Raw genomic sequence first — 21,584 nt, 5'->3', positions numbered from 1 at the left:
CGTGTCCCCTGCATCGGCAGGCGGACTCTCAACCACTGCGCCACCAGGGAAGCCCCTAAAAGCACATTTTTAAGGTAGAATGGACAAGATGTTTTTTCTGACTAGATGTGAACAGTTAAGAAGAGGAACAAAGATGCTAAGAGTTGAGCAGCAAGTAAAGAAAATAACAGGTAATAAAGGAGATACTGAATCCAAGAGGAAGAACAGGTGCAACTATTAGCAGTGATAGTGGATGAAATTCGATTCTGAGATCGTTGTGGCTGAGGTGCTCAGGGGACACCAAGTTGGAAATTTCAGTAAGGCCAATGGAAACAAGGAGCAGAAGTAGAGGAGAGACGGAGATTAGAGAGCCATCAAGGCTAAGTGTGGAGGGATTTGAAGCCAGGGTACAATGCCAGGAAGTAGGTACGTCTAGAGAGGTAACACGGTGCACACCTATAAAAGGAATAGAGCTGGATCAAAGAAGCAGACTAGAGATTAAGGACTAGGAGTGAAATGTCAAAGAATAAAAGAAGACCTGGGGTTGTAGAGAACTTTGTTTATCATTTAAAAAAAAAATTTTTTTTTTTTGGTTGCCCCGCATGGCATGTGGAACTTCCCCGACCAGAGATCGAACCCATGTCCCCTGCAGTAGAAGCTCGAAGTCTTAACCACTGAACCACCAGGGAAGTCCTGTTCTTATCATTTTATATAAGAAAATCAAATAAGGAAAACAATTCACAAGAAATGGGAAAATTCCCCCCTTATTAGATATGCTTTTTCAAACCCATAGAGGAGAGGAGAGGAAAGGAGGAAGGGAGGAGTGGGAGGGAGAAGAGGAGGAAAAGAAATGGGAGGGTGGAGGGGAGGAGGAGGAAGTGGAGAAAGAAGAGGAGAAGGAGGAGGAAGAAAAAGAAACAGTTTAACAACAGGAAGGAAAGGGCCGTGAGTAACGTATCTAATCTAAGCCCTTCACCTCGACCAGCCACTGACCACAAACATTTTAAAGCTGTGGGTGCTGGAAGGGAAGAAAGGTAGATGAATGTGAAGCCAAGGGTATAATCAAGAGTCAAGCCAGATTGTGGCTGTCTGGAGGGGTGGGATAGGGAGGGTGGGAGGGAGGGAGACAAAGAGGGAAGAGATATGGGAACATATATATATGTATAACTGACTCACTCTGTTATAAAGCAGAAACTAACACACCATTGTAAAGCAATTATACCCCAATAAAGATGTTAAAAAAAATAAATAAATAAAAAAATAAATAAAAAAAAAAGAGTCAAGCCAGAATGAAAATTATTAAAAAAATGAAATTCAGGAGGAAAATATGCTACTTGGCATGAGTTGATGTGTAGCCTGTTGACATTCTCTGCTGTTTTAAAAAGAAGGAAAATGATACTCCCACCCAGCTCCAAGTGAAGAGCAATTTTCCTGCGTTAGTTAGAGCCTGACCATTTGGACCAGTTTAAATTTTTGACTGACACAGCTTCTTTAGGTAATAGGTTACATATGTTTATAAGCTGTCATGAAAAAGTGGCATTTCCTTTCATTGGTCCCAAAACAACTCTGGCTGCTTTTAAGGGATTCTCCACTAGTAAAAACAGAGGGTCACAAAACAGGCTATAAATTATACAGGCTGGCTAGGCACGTACGTCCTTCCTGTTCTCCTTACCACTGCCGGGAGCTGCTGAGCCACACAGAGCCTCTAAGGAGCCAGGCAGTGGGGTCCCTCCAATTACAGAACTAGAAACAGATGACACTAGGCTCCTTCCAACACCTGTTTTCATCCTATTAGTGTTCAGTTGATTTGGTTGGAGTTTCAAAAACTAAAAGATCCTTTAAATCTAATCATCTATGAAAATTCTCAAAGCTTTAGGTCATTTTAATTACCAATCTCCAGCTCTTATTTAGCATATTTATGTTGCCAGAATTCTCAAGATTCATTTCTGACAAGGTTATCTTTTTACTGGGAGAGAGAAACCTTGCTTAGATTATAAAAATTAGATGCTACTTCCTAAGTACAAGTTGACAGTGGAAAGAAGCACCCAGAACCATTTTAGGTGGATGGAAAAGTCAGCAGAAGCTGTGGGCTTCTCATTTCACTTCACTTGGTAATACAGGAGATGTGTTCTGATAAAGCTATATACAAATTAAACCTGGCATACATTAATTATACTACACTAAATAAGTATAATTACCTTTAAATTAATAAATTATATATGGGATCCTTTTTCAAAGCAAACAATCATCTCTGATTTACCTCTTTAAAAGGCAGTCATTTAAAATACTGGTTTTGAAATCTTAGAGATATTCAGAATAAACTACAGTTATGTTATTGCAAAAAAAAAATACAATACTGGTTTTGCTTAAATGACACCTATGACATTCAAGCTGAATATACAAGGATGACTCCATGTTTACAAAAGGTTTTATCATCAGATTCTACTGAATGACATCCTGTATGGCCTAATGAACACAGTAGTAAGAGAGAGCTGTCCAGTTCCAAGTGCAGAAAGATTTCAGTGTAATTTTCTCTCCTTGAACGCTGAGGTGCCAGCAACCCGCATTTTGCCTCACAATAAGGAACAGTGTCACATGATTCAGAAACACACTGAGTCACTGGCAGAGCGAAAGTCTTTCAGGATACATAAAAGGGTGCCATTTAAAAACCTGACTTGAAATAGATATGATCCAGTTTCTCAAAGTCACAATCACAAACAAAAAAATACAACTTGCCTAGTTCTGGACCCACATTCTTTGCATACCATTTAACATATGTATGAATCTTACTGTACTGTAAAGGTAGAATTTCAGTAATATGGAAAACATAAAGGCTATATCTGAGTTTTACCTTCGCCACAATTCTTCATTTTAAAAAGTCCGAAAGTGAGAGTGACATCAGTGAAAATGGCACAGGAGGGAACTTCAAAAGCCTGTCCCTCCACAAAAGCAGTGAATAAACTTGCAAAAACTATTAAAATCAATTTTATCAGAACTCAGAAACTAATAAAAACCTTACATCAACCAGACAAACCTTTATTAATGGAGAAAAAAACAAAAACAAAACCCCAGCTCAATCCTGGTAACAAAACTTTTCTTTTTTTTAACTTACTCTGATCCTATCAAGCATTTTGACTAGGAAACAACTTCTACTTTGGGTAAATGGGATGCACACTGCACGTGCATTTCTCTTCTTGTAGTCTTTATGTTAAGAAGTCACACAAAAACAATTTGAGGTCACCAGTTAAAAGTAAAGTAAATAGGCACAGTACTAATTTACTTTCACATCTGTGAAATTCTTTGTTTTGGCCAGGAAAGAATCAAACCCTAAAAATAAGTCCTCGAGCTTCCCTGGTGGCACAGTGGTTAAGAGTCCACCTGCCGATGCAGGGGACACGGGTTCGTGCCCCGGTCCAGGAAGATCCCACATGCCGCGGAGCGGCTGGGCCCGTGAGCCATGGCCGCTGAGCCTGCGCGTCCGGAGCCTGTGCTCCGCAACGGGAGAGGCCACAACAGTGAGAGGCCCGCGTACCGCAAAAAAAAATAAAGTCCTCATATATATTTAAATCATTTTTAGTTTATATTTATTTCAGTAAGGAACTTACATACAGTTATAAAGTCCTCACAAAAACCAAAGGAATGCCAAAATATGACAAGAAAATACTAACTAGTGATAAACCTTATTTACAATATACTTTCAGTTTATACTTCCATTGATCTTTCCAGCAACAAACTTTAGAGCTGAGCTAGCCAATTCAGTAGCCATCAGCTATGTGGCTATTTAGTTAATAAAAATTAAATTTAATTTAAAATTTCTTGGTCACACTGGCCGTATTTCAAGTGCTCCATAGCCATCAGAGTTTTTATTGGACAGTGCGGCTTTAGAGAGATCACATGGATATGCCTGTCAAATAATATTTTGTGTGCAGAAGAGAAGTGGCTCTAGAGCATGATCAGATGCATTATTCAGAAAATTTATCAAGTGCCTACCATGTGTCAGACACTGGGAATACAGCAGATGATAAAGTCACTGCATTCACAGAGCTCTAGTAGGGGAGACAGAAACAAGTAAAAATATACTATAATTTCTATGTAATGAGTACTGTGAAGAAAAACAAAGCAAGTAAAGAGCTACAGAGTGGTGAAATGAGATCAAGTAAGGCTTCCTTGTTAGAAGTGATGTGTATAACTCGAAGGACTAGACTGGTGTTTAAGATTATACAAGGTGTGGGAGAGCTCCTTTGCAGCCAGCTAAGCCATTTAAGCAGTAGGTACGCAGACTCTGGATTTACATGACACATGGTGTAAAACCTCTTCACAGCTCCAACACCAGTGTTCAAAAAATAGTTCATTAAGTAGATGAAATGGATCTGTGGCTGGTCTATGCTTAAAAATCTATTATAAAAATGTTCAAATTAAATATAAATGAAGGGAGACAAGTTATCTACCATGCAGTACATAACAAAGTAGGAAAAACATCAAACTGGAAACTGTCTTTTGAATTCATTCATGAATGTATAAAATAAGGTTAAAAAACACACCTGATCACTCTTAGATAACGCATTACTTATACCCTTTAAGGGACTTCCTTGGTGGCGTAGTGGTTAAAAATCTGCCTGCTAATGTAGGGGACATGGGTTCGAGCCCTGGTTCCGGGAAGATTCCACATGTTGCGGAGCAACTAAGCCCGTGCGCTGTAACTACTGAGCCTGTGCTCTACAACCCGCATGCTGCAACTACTGAAGCCCATCCACCTAGAGCCTGTGCTCCACAATCAGAGACGCCACCGCAATGAGAAGCCTGCACACTGCAACAAAGAGTAGACCCCGTTGGCCACAACTAGAGAAAGCCCACACACAGCAACGAAGACCCAACTCAGCCAAAAATAAAGAAATAAATATACCCTGTGAGTTATGGTATTAATTGTCCTATCCTATTTTTTAAAAAGGTATGTATGAACTTTTAGGCATAAAATCACAGGCAATATTTGCTTGGATAAACAAGCATTAAGTGGACTATTATATATAGTTGATTTACTTTCTAACCTAAACTTTGGCCTGAACGTTCTACTTACTGGAAGCATAAACAGACCAGTCCTGAAAATGCATGTTTTCTTATAGAGTGATTTTCAATTTGACCAAATTGTCAAAACTGAAAGAGTCCCAAACACAGATCATTCACCTCTATATATGTACTAAACTTCTAAATAAAGACCACAATGATAGATGAAACTATTTTTTTTCTTATAGGTGTTCCTCATTTTCAGTCCTCTCTAGAACTGACCTCATATTCTTTCTGTGTCTATTACATCTATATCAACTGTGATCTAACTCAAGATTGAAACAGAATGAACAGTACATACTTTCAATTGCCAAGTAAATTTTCCGCTCTCCTTCCTTGGGTTCTTTGCCAGGTGGGAAGTATGTTCCTCTGATTGTAATTGCAGCTTCAGAATATTCACTGATTCTCTGCAGAGCTTCCTTAGAGGTAACTTTCCACCTAGCAGTCTATGAAATAAAGAATGGGGGGACAATTATACTCCAATAAGGATGTTAAAAAAATAAAATAAAAAAGAGTGGGGGGAAAATCACTTTACAACAGAATAAAGAAACCTGATGTACTGACAAAGAATAGGTTAACTAAATCATATAACGGTCAATGTTAAGATTATAATTAATACCTGCATCATAAATTCATTTAGATTCTAATGTAACTAGAACATAATCATAAAAATGGAATTTCTAGTGTTGTCTCCACATCTAGATAAAAAGTAAAGCAGCCATTTAAATGTTCATGGGTTTTAAACAAGGCATTTTCGCTCCTAAAAAAGGAGTTTCTACTCTACAATAAAAAAAAAGTTTAAATCTGTTACTTGCCTGTGGGAAGTCATTGATCTCTAATTCTTCTTCATATCTCTTAAAAGATTCATTCTGTCCACCATCCTGTCTCTCCTCTTCTTGTTTCTCCAAAGGCACATAATTAAGCTTGGCATTGATCTTTTCAGCAAGTTGCTCTGCAATGGTTTTTGCAGAGACAGTGGGAGCCAGGATGGTGCCACCTCTAAGAATTGCATTGGTGGCCTGCTGCATCACATCCTGCAGTTAAAGAAGACCTACAGTCAAATCTCAAATGAGGGCAGAGACAATACCAAAGATCCTACCACAAAGTATTCTCTGGAAAGCCACTAACTAAAAGCATCTTTCTAATGTAAAGTGCTACCCGTAAGTGCAATTTAACAGCATATATTTATAACAGACAGTTTAATATATCTCCCTTACTTGATGAGAAAACAAGAATATTCAATTCTACATTAAAAATTCTACTGAATCATACATAGATAATTAGGTAACTCTTGATATCAAATATAGTATAATATTTCTAAAATCATTTACATACTTTGTGGCTACTAGGAGTTTCCTCTGAATCAGAATCTTTGCCCACTACCACCACTGAGCTCTTCCTTCCCCCATGGACCAACCCAACATTCTATAAATTACAGTAAATGACTTTACTCAACACATTTTTTTAAATTTGAACTTAATTTTACTATGTGCCTAATGGAGAGATAATTCTTCTGTGGGTAATACGCGACTCACACCGCAAGCTATCCTAACAACAGCGAAAAGTTAGAGCCATTTGCTTTCACAATAAAGAGTTATTAGTAGCAATAATCCAAGAGAATATTAGGTGAGGTGCTGTGTCCCTGTTGTTAGAAGAGGCACAGGCTCGAGTACAGTAAACACTTCATAGTAACTCACTGGCTAAATAAAACAGATGCAGAGACCCAAGGCTCTGAGCCTTGACTGTGGCTGCGTCATTGGGTCAGCCCACTGGCCTCTAGCTTGGTCATCCCACTTGGACACTAGAGACCTGAACCTATACAGGCTACTGGACACAGGGCCCTGCAGGTCCCCAAACTCTCAAAATCTTAAAAATACTGTCAAAATTAATGAATTGTTCTTTAGGAATGCTATGAAAATTTAACCTTAGTTAAAAATTAAGTTAACCAAAATGCTGGAGAGGGTGTGGAGAAAAGGGAACCCTCCTACACCGTTGGTGGGAATGTAAACTGGTGCAGCAACTATGGAGAACCGTATAGAGGTTCATCAAAAAACTAAAAGTAGAGTTGCCATATGATCCAGCAATCCCACTCCTGGGCATATATCTGGACAAAACTATAATTCAAAAAGATACATGCACCCTTATGTTCATAGCAGCACTATTTACAATAGCCAAGACATGGAAACAACCTAAATGTCCATGAATGGATAAAGAAGATGTGGTATGTGTATACAAACACACACACACACACACACACACACACACACGTACATATATACATACACACAATGGAATACTACTCAGCCATAAAAAAGAGTGAAATAATGCCATTTGCAGCAACATGATGAACCTAGAGATTATCATACTAAGCAAAGTAAGTCAGGAAGAGAAAGACAAATACCATATGATATTACTTATATGTGGAATCCAAAATATGACACAAATGAACCTATCTACAAAACAGAAACAGACTCAGACATAGAGAACAGACTTGTTTGTGGTTGCCAAGGGGGAGGGGGCTGGGGGAGGGATGGATTGGGAGTTTGGGATTAGCAGATGCAAACTATTATATAGAGAATGGGTAAAGAAGGTCCTATTGTATAGCAGAGGGAACTATATTCAATATCCTGTAATAAACCATAATGGAAAAAAGAATATATATGTATATATATGTACAACTGAATCACTTTGCTGTACAGCAAAAACTATCACACTATAAATCAACTATATTTCAAAAAAAAAAATTAAGTTAACCAAAAAACTCCCAAGAGAAACAAGGCAAGTGAAATATTTAACACATTTTCCCACTGTCTAAACCCATGTTAGTTTCAGTTATGTAACTGGATATTCATACTTCCAAGGTATTGTTTGTGTGCCCAATAACCCACCTAATATAAACAGAAAAGAAAGAAAAGAGAGTTATTTCTTTAGGATTTTGGTAAGATCAATCAGAATACTACTTTATAAAATTATCCATGGTTAACATGCTTAACAGTTAGGCCTTCCAGAATAGGCATTAAGACCTCAGTTAACCACACTAGAGAAATCACCCAAATATAATAATTAAAGAATTCTGTATTGAGAATAATGTTAAATGCTTACTACCTCAGTGTCTAAAATAACTTCTTGTTCACTTGTGCTGCCGTAATTCCTGAAAAGCATTTAAATCAAAGAACTTACAAAAAGTACTAAGACTTGGAACAAATTACTTAATACCTGAGACTCAATCCCCAAATTCTTCTGAGCATTGATTCTAAGAGCCAATCTCTTTGCAATTTCTAACTTCTCAGCATTTCCTGCAGTTGGAGCAGGAACACTAGATGTTCCAGGAGCAGCCATATCCTTCACTCTCTTCTTTGAATTAAACATGCTTTCAATTTGCTCATCAATCTAAACAAGAAGAAAAAGGATTAGTAAAAATCTAATTAAAAATACCAATTTATAGAGGGAGAAGAGGAGGGGAAGGGGAAAGGAAAGGGAGGAGAGGGGAGAGAGGGAGGGAGGGAGGGAGGGAGGAAGGAAGGAAAGAAAGAAACAGAGATACAAGGATGCAAGAACCACTTCATCAGACTCCTGAGTGGTACAGATACATCCCAATTCAGTAAATGAAGAACATGTGCTGTCAAGACAGAGCAGACAATTTGATGCAGCTGAGTTGCTCCAGGGCCAAGGCCTTAAGGCCAAATTACATACACTGCAATGAAAGAGGCTGGACGAAGGGCAATAACTCAAGACCAGTGGACATCTAAAAATACAGTCAGTGGTTCCCAGGGCAAATGCTGCAACAGGGTTCCTAAAATTCTTCCCAACTCCAAAAATGCAATTGGATTTATCTAAAAAACTGGGTAAGAGAATCAGGAAAAAAAGCCTTTATTGTTTTTTTCCTTCAAGGAAGGAAAGAAATGAAGGTTGGTTTCCCCATCAAAGCAAGAGCAATGCTGAAAATTAGGCTAATATTTTAAATCTCAAATGAAGAGCAAGCTTTTTTCAGGATTTAAAATTAATTAGGTTAATTTAGAAAGACCTTTTACTGAAATGGAAACAGACAACTTATCTTCTTTTTAAAATATTTGTTATCTAATAAGGGGTTTGAGTTACCAACTACTTTTAAACTAACATTTAAATAACCCTTTTAAATTAAACAGCATACATGGCGTTGAAATCCAAAACAAATGCATAAATCAGGAATGGAGAAGGTATATGGAGCTAGGTGACTGGGGTAACTTTACTTTTAACTTTATTCACTTTAGTATTGCTCTATTTTTTTTTTACAAAACTTATATAATATTTTAACAAGAAGGAAGAAAATCAACATATTTCATTATGAGATTTTTTAAAAGTTTAAGTAACATAAAAAAACTGAGGTGGTTTTAAAAACAAAGCCACATATCCTTTAATACTCTTCCCTCCAAGAGGTGGAGCCTCTCCTTAAATGTGGGCTGGACTTAGTGACTTGATTCTAACAGACAAAAAAAAAGTGGAAAAGCCAGTATGTAACTTCAGAGACTAGTCATAAAAGGTACAAAGGCTTCCTCTTTGCTCTCTCTTGGATCACTCATTCTGGGGGAGCCAGCTGCCATGCTGTAAGGACACAAATGCAGAGTGAAGAACAGAGTCATCCTACCAACATTAAAGTGACTGAGCCATCTTGGAAGAAGATGGTCCTGCATCAGTGAAGCCTTCAGATAACTGCAACCTGGGACAACAGCTTGACTGCAACCTCATGAGACCCTAAGTAAGAACTACTTGACTAAACTGCTCCTGATTTCCTAACCCTCAGGAATCATGAGATAATAAATGTTTACTGTTTTAACCTACTAAGTTTTGAATTGATTTGTTACATGGTAACAAGTAACTAAAATATTGACTTAATTGAATTTTAAGCCAGTATGGTATGCTAGTAAGAAATGGCCTAGGGTTAATAGGAGACCTTGGTTCTGGTCCTGGCTGTGCTTAACAGCCAGTGTGGTCATTTCCTGAAATGACAAGATCAGACTGAATTCCTGATTTCCTAAATTGTGTTCTGAGCTAAGGTTTAACAGGGTATGTTTCAAATACAACAACAAAAAAGTTCTATGATCAAATATCAAATATGTTGGAAGATTTCTGGGTCAAATAAAGTTAAATAAGATTATTTTATTAATGACTTTTCACATCCTTTGACAGGATACCACTAATAGTGGTATATACTAGGCAGATTTTCCAAAATTATTTTATAATGAAAACATCTAAAGCTCAAGCTCCTGGGATTAGGGCTCCAAAGAATACTCTGGGAAACCCTTAACTTGCTGAGTCCTCAGGGTCCCTTTTCACTGGGTTACAAATAATTCCGTAAGCTAAGAACATGGGCTTTGAAGTAAGAACAGAATGGGTATAGATCCCAGCTCCTCCCCTTAACAGCTATGCAAATCTGAAAAGGTTATTTCTTTCTAAGCCTCAGTCTCCTCAATTATAAAATGGGAATACTCTTGAGTATCCACTTATCTAGCTATTGTGAGGAAGTAAATGAAATAATCCCTGTAAAGCACTTTGCACAGGACATGGCACTTAGTAGAACTCAATAAATGTTGACTATTATTATTACTAAGGATGTTGTATAACAATTAAATTGTAAAAGATTAAAAAACAGTATTAGTACCAATGATGTTAAAGATACAGGGAGCCAGGCACTCTTATATAACACTATTGTGAGTGCAAACTGGTACTCACCTTGCAGGAGAACAATCTGACAACATTTTAAGACCAAATTAGATATACCCTTTGGCCTAGCAATTCCATTTACACATTCATCCTCAAGACTTAATGCGACGAATGTGCAAGGTTTAATGTTCAAGAATGAGCGATGAAGTATATTCCAAATAAAAATATATGGAGACAAACATGTTTGTTTCCATATATTCAAAAATAGGGATCTGATTCATTAAACAGTGGAACATCCATATAATGAAATATGTAACCAAAGAACAGCATAAGAGTGAACTTACTAAAAGGGAAGACTTCAACATAGGACTATTGTAAAGATTATAAAGCAGTATGATCCCATTTTTATGAAAATACAGAAATATGGGCATATGTGAATACGTCTGTATACACAGAAAAAAACTGAGAAGGGTACACAAAGAAAAGTTTCCAGTAACTTGCTAACTAAACAAGCCTATGGTAAAACCTCCAGTACCAAAGGAATAATTGTTTCAACTGGTAAGAATAAGGCTTAGAACAACAATACTTACATCAACTGCAGCATCCTCATCATCTGAATCTTGAAGACCAAGAGCAGCTTTTTGTAACTTCTTTCTCTCATTTGCCAAAGCTTGTTCTGTTTCATCAAACTTGAATCCCTTACCAGAGAACCCACTACTCTTTTTAATTATTTTCCCTTCCTTTCAAGGAAAAACAAGAAAGTTAATTTCATAATAAAAAACTTTAATATTCAGGAATTTATGGCAATTAAATATTTTTCAAGGCAGTGTATGATATTGTAACAAAAACATTTCATCTAGCATGTGAGAAAAAGGAACTCTATGTAGACTACAAAAAATACTAAGTTGAAGCAAAAGGGAGCATTTTGTTTTCACTCCTTTCCCTTCCTCGCTAAAGAGATAAATGAAAATAATCCTACCAAGATTTACGGGTATTAAATATTCAAGATTTAGAACACAATGACTTGCATAAAAATGAGACTTAAAAAACTCACAGCTTTCTGTTGATCTTTGAAATCACTCCAAAGTTTCTCTAGATCAGGTGGCACTGCAGTCCCTGACAATTCAAGGGCTTTAATTATGTCACCAGCATACCGAGCCTGATCTTCTGTGATGAAAGTATAGGCGTAGCCCTAGTGAATGATGAAAAAGTGATACTATTAAACACTAACAAGATGAATCCTCCTTAGATCACAAATAAGATAAAATCTGAGTCACCTAATATACCCTCTTTAAGGTGACTCCATTACTAAAGAATTTCAAAGACCACGAAAGAGTCCTACTGAATTCTTTAATGGTTCAAAGTGGAATACCTAAGTTTAATATTTAAAAATAAGCAAAACCAGAAAATTTCTAATCTCTTTATGCATAAAGGGAAATACATGTGATTTTTACATAAATGTACAACTCCACTATCATAAGTATTAACTTTAATATATCTTATTTCTCCCTTTTTGCTTGCATTCCCTTCCTCCACTACCTACTGCACCTCTCTACCCCAGCTAACCTGTATTAACGTCCTAGAATACAGCTTCCCATATTTTTTAAAGACCAATTAAAAGATATAAAAACATACACACATGTATATCTGATATGTTTTTAACATATACAAAAATGAAGTCAGCTACATCACTTCCATGGGATTCTCTAAAGCCTAAGGATGCAGGTGTCCCCTGCAGCTTTTTGGTCAGGCAAGAGAAAGACTGGAGTTGTAAGTAGAGGAAGAGCAAACTACAATTAGATTGCCATCTTCACAAAACGCTCTACCCTACCAGTGAACTGTTATAAATTTAAAAACATGATTTAATATTTTATTTCAGGAGTACCTAGTTACCAGATTTGACCCATGGCTTACTTTTATACGACCCATGAACTAAAAGTGGTATTACATTTTTTAGGGTTGTGTACACATGTATACACACACACACACACACACACACACACACACACACACACACGATGTGACAGAGACTGCATGTGGCCCAAAAAGGCTACAATTTTAACTACCTGACCCTTTACACAAAAAGTTTCCCAAATCCACAGAATAACTCAGGTTCAAAGAATAAATGCCATGACTACTTATTAGCTATGTAAATTTGTCAACAATGTCAGTGTGCCTCAACTTTTCTCATCTGTTAAAAGGGGTAATACTATCTACCTCAAAGGGAATTTGTGAGAATATAATGAGATGATATATGTAAAGCACTCAGAACAGTGGTGGGCATTTAATAAATACTCCATAAATATAACCTATTAATATTATTATTGCTTCAGTATGTAGAAATGACCATGGTTGTAATATCAAATATATCACCATCAGTGCTTCCATCAGTGCTGCCTTCAAAAAGAATGAGTTAGAACTATATACTTAACAGAATACAGGTAAGTCAAAAAAGCAAATAATATTCATGTGTACAGGGGGGTGAGAACAGGGGTGATAGGTGTGGGCTGAGTGTATTTCATGATCCCTTATTTTAAAAAAAAGCAATGAAAGATCTTGAACTATATGCATGTATGTATATACAGAAATTTTTAGGTGGGGAGAAATACCTTTTGGGGACACAAATGGTTAACATTATCTGCCTACAGAGAACAGCACTTAAGACATGTATATGTATATAAATGATGAACATCAACTATTCCCCATACTCTGATAATGAAGGATTTTCAGAATGTCCCCATAACTCCTATTATCTCTTTATAATCTTAAAGAAACACTTGTATTTTAACATAATAGAAATTATTTTTACTTTGTTGCCTGCTCTTCCAGTCCGTCCTGCTCTGTGCACATAATCCTCATAATGGTTGGGGCAGCTATAATTTACTACAAGAATCAGATGTTTCACATCTAGGCCTCGGGCAGCAACAGACGTAGCAACAAGAAGTTTGCAGGTCCCATTCTTAAAATCATTTATGATGCTATCTCTGTCATATTGATCAATGCCTGCAAGTAAATTAAAGAGTTGTAAAACCACATATTCAAGTTAAATTTTCCATTTCCTCTGACATTCAGACAAAGAAGTTAAACACGGGGTAAAGAACAAATCCAACTTATACTGACCACATGTCCAACAACTACCATATAGAAAGTAAGACTTGGTGGGGGGTTGGTGAGGAGTGATAAATTAGGAGTTTGGGATTAAAATATACACACTACTATATATAAAACAGATAACCAACAAGGATCTACAGTATAGCATAGGAAACTATACTCAACATCTTATAATAACCTATAATTGAAAAGAATCTAAAAGAGAATAGATATAATATATAACTGAATCATTTTGCTGTGCACCTGAAACACAACACTGTAAATCAACTACATTTCAATAAAAAATTAAAAAGAAAATAAGACTACGGAAATTTAATGGCAAGATCCAAAGTTATTGCTATCTACGAATTGCAAATCTGCCCTGTTTTGCCCCCTTTCTTATATACAAGGCTTATCACTCCAGAAGCCCAACCTCAGAATCACTAACCTGTATCTCTTATGGGGGCAAATGGGAAAAAGGCAGGTACATTCAGCCTATATTGACAGGATTCAGATCTTTCTAATTCTCTCACAGGTTATTTAGAGCCTTGCTCCTCACAGTTTTGTCCCAGGGACCAGGAGCAGCATCACATGAGAGCTTGTTAGAAATGCACAATCTCAGATCCTACCCCCAAACTACTGAGTCAGATTCTGCATTTTAACAAGATCCACAGGTGATTACATATGCACATTAAAGTTTATGGTGCACTGCTTAAAAAGTACCCAACTGGATCTCTCTTTAAAATTTGTTACTCAAAGAGCCTCAGGATGAGTGACAAAGCAGAGCATAAAATACCAAAATGTTCTTTTACAAAATGTCCAGGCCACATATACACTTTATGATGGGGTACCTGGGAATCTCTAGTAATCAGAGAACGGAATGGGATAAATTCTCAAACCTTGAAATTCATTTTTGCAGCAAGAGATATTCTAACATTCCGTATAAAACCTGTGTTTAACATATACAGAACATTTAGCATCTAAATATTTATCAATATTAATTTATATTACCTAAAGTTTTAAATGTACTCTTCAAAGATTGAATTATGGAAAATATTTGGATCTTATCTCAAAGAAACTAGGATCCAACATTGTACCCAAAAACCTCATAAGAAAAATTAGTGGAATCAGTAACAATATACATTACATTTATAATTTAAAAATACCACAACTTTTAGTGTAGACTGAGGTATCCTGACACATATGTGCAGTAGAGTTAGTAGTTAATGGCAGCAACCATTAACCCTCTTCCTTTTTAACATAACCTCAATTTTGTTATCCACCCATGTCACCACATATATTTTGTTATCCACCATGGTCACATATATTAAACCAGAGATGAGCCTAATTCTCAGTCTCAGGAGGTGAGTAATGATTAGTGTAAACTAGCCCTTCTCAAACTTTCTGTGCTCAGGTTGTCTGTGCACTCTTAAAATTAATAAGAACCAGACACAGAGAGCTTTAGTTTATCTAGGTCATCTCTATCAATATTTAACGTATTAGAAACTAGAACTGAGGAAAATTTTAAATATTTATTAACTTATTTTAAAATAATAAAACAATTACATGCTAAAAAAATATATTTTTGTGAAAAGTAACTTTTCCAAAACAATAAAAATAAGGCGCTTCACATTTTTGTAAATCTCTTTGATGTCTGGCTTAATAGAAGATAGTTGGAGTCTCATATCTTCTGCATTCAATCTGTTGCAATTTAACACGCTGTGCAACCTCTAGAAAGCTATACTACGTATACACTGATGAAAGAATGAAAGTGAAAAAGGCAAATAACTTGGTGGGGTTATTATGGAAATATTTTTGACTTCATGAAACCCCTGAAAATCTCAGAAACCTCAGAGGTGCAAGGATAATACATTAAGAACTATTTGCCATTCCCTTGTCTTTGAATGAATTAGGCATAAACATGTGAAGCAATTCTGACCAAAAATATAAAAGAAGTACAGACGGGGGATTATGGGGAAAAATTTCCTTACATATATAAAAAAATACACATTTACATCAAGGTAGGGGAAAATCTTATAGACTAACCCTCCTGTGGGTAACAACTATGAATTCTGGACAAAATATAAAGAACTAACTACCTGAAGGCACCAGAGAGTCACTAAAAGAAGGCAGAAACTGGAAGGGAGTTGACACCTGGAAGAATGCAATGGCACTGGTTGAGTTTACAAGATTTTACTTCTTTATTTTAAACTTTCTGTTTGGGAGCGGGCCCTGAGCAGCCCAGGTAGGGAAGTCAAAACGTGAATAGAAACAGTCTTACTGACAAGAAGAAAGCATTCAGGATAAACTCAGGACCAGAAAAGAGGGGATAAATCCCAGAAAGAACAACAGAGCAGGCACGTCCAACAGTGCATAAAAACACTGTCCAAGGACTTCCCTGGTGGCGCAGTGGTTAAGAATCTGCCTGCCAATGTAGGGGACACAGGTTCGAGCCTGGGTCCGGGAAGATCCCACATGCCGTGGAGCAACTAAGCCCATGCACCACAACTACTGAAGCCCATGAGCCCTAGAGCCCACGCACCGCAACTACTGAGCCCACATGCCGCAAGTACTGAAGCTCACGCGTCTAGAGCCTGTGCTCTGCAACAAAAGAAGCCACCACACCGAAACAAAGCCCCCGCTCACTGCAACTAGAGAAAGCCCGGGTGCAGAAACGAGGAAGGGAGGGAGGGAGGAAGGAATAAAATTAAAAACAAAACACAAAAAAAACGATGCCCAAATATCTGACACCTAAACTATACACACATGGGGCAGAATCCAAGTAGCCCAGCTCTGGCTGAAAGAAATTATTAGAAATTTCAGAGGTTGCCCAACAAGAAAGACAGTTTCAAATACGGATCCAGCCAAGTTAATGCCCTATTTAAAAAAAAAAAAAAAAAACTTAAACATAAGAGAATTCAGACTCTACAAGGTATCATTCACAAAAGCCAGTATACAAACCAAAATTACTAGACATACAAAGAAACAGAAAACTATAAAACAAAATCAAAAGAAAAGATAATAGAAACTGACTTCAGATAACCAAGACATTATAATTAACAGTCAAAGATTTTAAAGCAACTATTATAATTGTGATCAAGGAAAAGAACTTTTAAATGCTTATAATGAATGGTTAGGAAATTGAATTAGAGAATCAGTAAAATATAAAAGAGAGCCAACAGGAAATTCTAGAACTGAAAAAAATAACTGAATTAAAAAATTCACTGAATCGGCTTATTATTAGCAGATAAGAGATGGCCAAAAACACACAGTGAACTTAAGACAGAGTCAAAGAAATTATTCAGTCTTAGAAAGAAAAAAGATTGTAAAACAAAGACTGAACATAGCATCAGTGATACGTGAGCAGAATCAAAAGGCTGAACATACACACAACTGGACTCCCAAAAAGAGAGGAGAAAATAGGGCAGTAAAACAATCAATCAATCAATAAATCAAGAAATAACAGTCAAAGGACTTCCCTGGTGGCACAGTGGATAAGACTCCACACTCCCAGTGCAGGGGGCCCAGGTTCAATCCCTGGTAAGGGAACTAGATCCCACATGCACGCCGCGACTAACAGTTCGCATGCCACAACTAAGGAGCCTGCCTCCCACAACTAAGACCTGGTGCAACCAAATTAATTAATTATTTTTTAAAAAGAAATAACAGTCAAGAATTTCCCAAATTAGATGCAAGACATAAATTTACAGACTCTAGAAGGTGGTAAACCCCAAGGAGAATGAATACAAAGAAAATCATATCTAAATCAACTTACCATATGACCCAGCTATCCCATTCCTGGTAATCTACCCTTGAGAAATGAAATGTTCACACAAAAATCTGGACTCACATATTTAATAGCAGCTCTATTCATAATTGTCTAAAACTGGAAACAACCCAAATGTCCTTCAACAGATAAATACACAAACAGTAGTACATCCACACAAAACATACTATTAGATAATAAAAAGAAATGAACAATGCAACAACTTGAATGAATCTCAAAGCCATCATGCTGAGTGAAAAAAAAGCCAACTGCAAAAAGCTGTATAATGTATGACCGCATTTATAAACATTCTTATAAGAGCACATCAGTGGTTTCCAGGGGCTATGTACAAGAGGTAACAGAACCTTAGAGTTACTCTGCATAGGGATAGGACAAGGGAGTCTTGGGGGGTGAGGGAACTATTCTGTATCCTGATTATGGTGAATCCTTTGGGATGGTTAAAACAGCCAAAAAGCTGGAAGTAGCCCAGGTGACCAACAGAAATGACTAAACAAACTATGATATACTTATACACTGGAGTATTACTCAGCAATAAAAGGGAAGAGCTGTTACATCCAACATGGATGAAAATTCAAAAGTATATGCAGAGTCAAAGATACCTGACACAAAACAGTCCATAATGTATGGTTCCATTTATCTGGAATTCTAAAACAGGTAAAGTTGGGGAAAAAATGTAAAAAGTGGTGGCAGGGACTGAGGGAAATTTCTGAGGTTACATCTTAACAGAGGTTTGGGTTTCACAACTTCCATGCATTTGGCAAAACTCATCAAATGGTACACTCAGGATCTGTACATTTCACTATAGTTTACTTACAGATGTTTTATTTAACAAATTTTTGAACTAGTGTTAATCATGTGCACACTGAAGTGAAATGTGCTGATGCTGCAACGTATTCTGAAATGTATCAAAAAACTAAGAAAGGGCTTCCCTGGTGGCACAGTGGTTAAGAATCCCCCTGCCAATGCAGGGGACACGGGTTCCAGCCCTGGTCTGGGAAGATCCCACATGCCACGGAGCAACTAAGCCCGTGCACCACAACTACTGAGCCTGCGCTCTAGAGCCTGCAAGCCACAACTACTGAAGGCTGCGAGCCAAGAACCTGTGCTCCACAACAAGAGAAGCCACCGCAATGAGAAGCCCGCGCACCACAACGAAGAGTAGCCCCTGCTCGCTCCAACTAGAGAAAGCCCGCAGACAGCAATGAAGACTCAACACAGCCAAAAATAAATAAATAAAAAGAAAGAAATTTATTATTTAAAAAAACTAAGAAAAATTGAGGAGTGGGTAAAAGGACAGATGGCTAAAGATGTGACAGATAAATGTAACAAAATGTTAATTGTAGAATCTAGTATTAGATATTCAAGGGTGTTAACAATATAGTTTTCTCAGATTTTCTGTGTTTGAAAATTTTGGTAGTAAAAAAAGAAGGGGGAAAAAAAGCCATAGCTATATGGAAAATAGTCTTCCTCCTCTGGAAGCTGTCAAATCTGGAAGAGATGAGTGAGCCTGCAGAAAGCTTTTTGCTGCCATAAAGAAAGCTCAGCTTAATAACTAAGTTATTATGCTCAAGATGGCAGTATAGAAACTACAATATGGTAACACTGAGCTATTGCTGAGTGAAGCAATCCTGGAATCGTTTTGTTTTTTTTTCTTCTTTGGCCACACCCTGCAGCATGTGGCCTCTTAGTTCCCCAACCAGTGATAGAACCCAGGCCCCATGCAGTGGAAGCGCAGAGCTTTAATCACTGGACCGCCAGGAAAGTCCCCTGGAATCGTTCTGCCATGGGATTTCATGTTTTGTAAAATAAAAAATATTCTTCATGATTTATGGCAGCTGAGTTCATATTTTCTGTTACTTGCAGAAAACCAAAAGGAAAAGTAACTGATATTAATAGTACATGTCAGGGCTTCCCTGGTGGCGCAGTGGTTGAGAGTCCGCCTGCCGATACAGGGGACACGGGTTCGTGCCCCAGTCCGGGAAGATCCCACATGCCATGGAGCGGCTGGGCCCGTGAGCCATGGCTGCTGGGCCTGCGCGTCCGGAGCCTGTGCTCTGCAACGGGAGAGGCCACAACAGTGAGAGGCCCGCATACCGCAAAATAAATAAATAAATAAATAAATAAATAAAATTAGGCAAGAGAGTAACATTATTAAAAAAAAAAAAAAAGTACATGTCAAAAGTCTCATTGAAGCATTTTGACCTATCTTAAAATGTCTCTGTTTTCATATATCATAAACACCTGAAAGTAGAAACCATTGTGCTACTTTCCTAATTTCAGCAATTTTTACTATATTAAATGCAGGTTGCACCTTTAAGGAATTTTAAAATTATTCATTATTAGTGCAAAAATGAAGAAATGGATGACTGACAGAATAGAAATTATAGCCATGGTTTAATGACAGTATTTTCAGATTTCTTTCATTTTTTAACCCAGTTTAGAGGAAAGTTTAGAGGAATGCAGGTATGTGATAAATAAAAAATAGAGTATTAAGAACAATATGCTCTCCATACATTTCATTCATAAACTACAATTACCTGGCCTTTGTGCTCTAACAAAAAAGTCAAGCAACCATGGAATGCTCTGATTGTTGAACTGAGAAAATTGTCTCAGGTTAAGAAAACCAGGAGCGGCAGAACACATCATCCACTCTCCAACCTCCTGCCTCCCTTTCTCCCTTCACTAGACCTGAAGACTAGAGAACTACAGATGGCTCTGAAGAAGTGGCAGCACTCACAGTGTCTCTGAGCTTCCTTCTCACTATTCAGAACAGTAAGCAGGAATAAACAGCTATTATTCCACTAAGCGATAGGTTCTGCAAATCAGCCTGACTGTCCCTTTATGGAGATCAAGCTTAGAACAGAAATACCATAATCTCCAACTTACAAATGAACAAGTCCAGGATTTTCTGTCATTTTGTTGCAATCCAGAGTCAGAAGCATCTTGCAGTTGCAATAATCCTAGCAGGAAGAATGGACTAAATGTTTTGTAGGTTGTATTCTTTTTTCTTCTAAAGGGGCACAAAATTGTATGCATTTTAGACATACTAACACCTACACTTCTCACAACTAATGCCATTATACTATGTATTATGCATGAAATGCACATTAATTACATGTGCACATTAGGAATTTCATGGTTACACCTTTAAAAAAAATAATTCTTCAAAAGCCCTACATAGGGCTTCCCTGGTGGCGCAGTGGTTGCGAGTCCGCCTGCCGATGCAGGGGACACGGGTTCGTGCCCCAGTCGGGGAAGATTCCACATGCCGCGGAGAAGCTAGGCCTGTGAGCCATGGCTGCTGAGCCTGCGTGTCCAGGAGAGGCTACAACAGTAAGAGGCCCGCGTACCGCAAAAAAAAAAGCCCTACATAATTTCATGCTGAAGAGCAACTAAGCCCGTGCACAACTACTGAGCCTGCACTCTAGAGCCCGCGAGCCACAACTGCTGAGTCCACGTGCCACAACTACTGAAGCCCGGGCGCATAGAGCCCGTGCTCCACAACAAGAGAAGCCACTGCAATGAGAAGCCCGTGCACCACAACAAAGCGTAGACCCCACTCGCCACAACTGGAGAAAGCCTGCACGCAGCAACAAAGACCCAACACAGCCAAAAATAAATAAATATATTTATTTTTCAAAACACGTAACTCACAATTTTAAAAATAAATAAATAAATAAAAAGAAAACACAACGAGTCATTTTCAAACATTAAAAGTTAACCAAATACATATCCTCAAAGCCCTTTTAATTGCATTCCACATGAAGCCTTGTGTGGTAGATTGTATTTTCCAAAGACGGCAGCAAAAGCATGTCCTATCCCACATGCTCTTCTGCATGTCGAATGACATTTTCCCATAAGGCGGTGGAATCTATGCCTCCATTCCCTTGAATGTGGGCCAGTCTAGTGACTGTTCTGACCTATAGAATATGGTGGAAATAAAATTTCTACCACTTCCCAGTATCCTCCTTAACTGTCTTGGCAGCTTCTGGTTCTTGCCTTCTGGCCAAGCAGCCTCACAGAGAGG

The 21,584-nt window shown here is 37.7% G+C and overlaps 1 protein-coding gene across 1 annotated transcript in view; it reads right to left on the bottom strand.

The window, feature by feature from the left end:
* Positions 1–21,584, bottom strand: part of DDX46 (DEAD-box helicase 46) — a 61,390-nt gene that overhangs the window by 2,869 nt on the left and 36,937 nt on the right. Inside the window, exons 16-21 of the mRNA XM_007461368.1 lie at positions 13,490–13,683; positions 11,735–11,872; positions 11,271–11,420; positions 8,257–8,430; positions 5,856–6,074; positions 5,342–5,486 (exon numbers count right to left, since the gene is read on the bottom strand). Of these exons, the coding sequence (XP_007461430.1) occupies positions 5,342–5,486; positions 5,856–6,074; positions 8,257–8,430; positions 11,271–11,420; positions 11,735–11,872; positions 13,490–13,683 (1,020 nt within the window). The remainder of the gene's footprint in view (positions 1–5,341; positions 5,487–5,855; positions 6,075–8,256; positions 8,431–11,270; positions 11,421–11,734; positions 11,873–13,489; positions 13,684–21,584) is intronic.

The sequence above is a fragment of the Lipotes vexillifer genome, unplaced genomic scaffold (assembly GCF_000442215.2).
Source record: "Lipotes vexillifer unplaced genomic scaffold, Lipotes_vexillifer_v1.1 scaffold217, whole genome shotgun sequence".
NCBI classification, from domain to species: domain Eukaryota; kingdom Metazoa; phylum Chordata; class Mammalia; order Artiodactyla; family Lipotidae; genus Lipotes; species Lipotes vexillifer.
The sequence above is the reverse complement of the archived record's forward strand: the minus strand, read 5'-3'. Positions and strand labels throughout refer to the sequence as shown.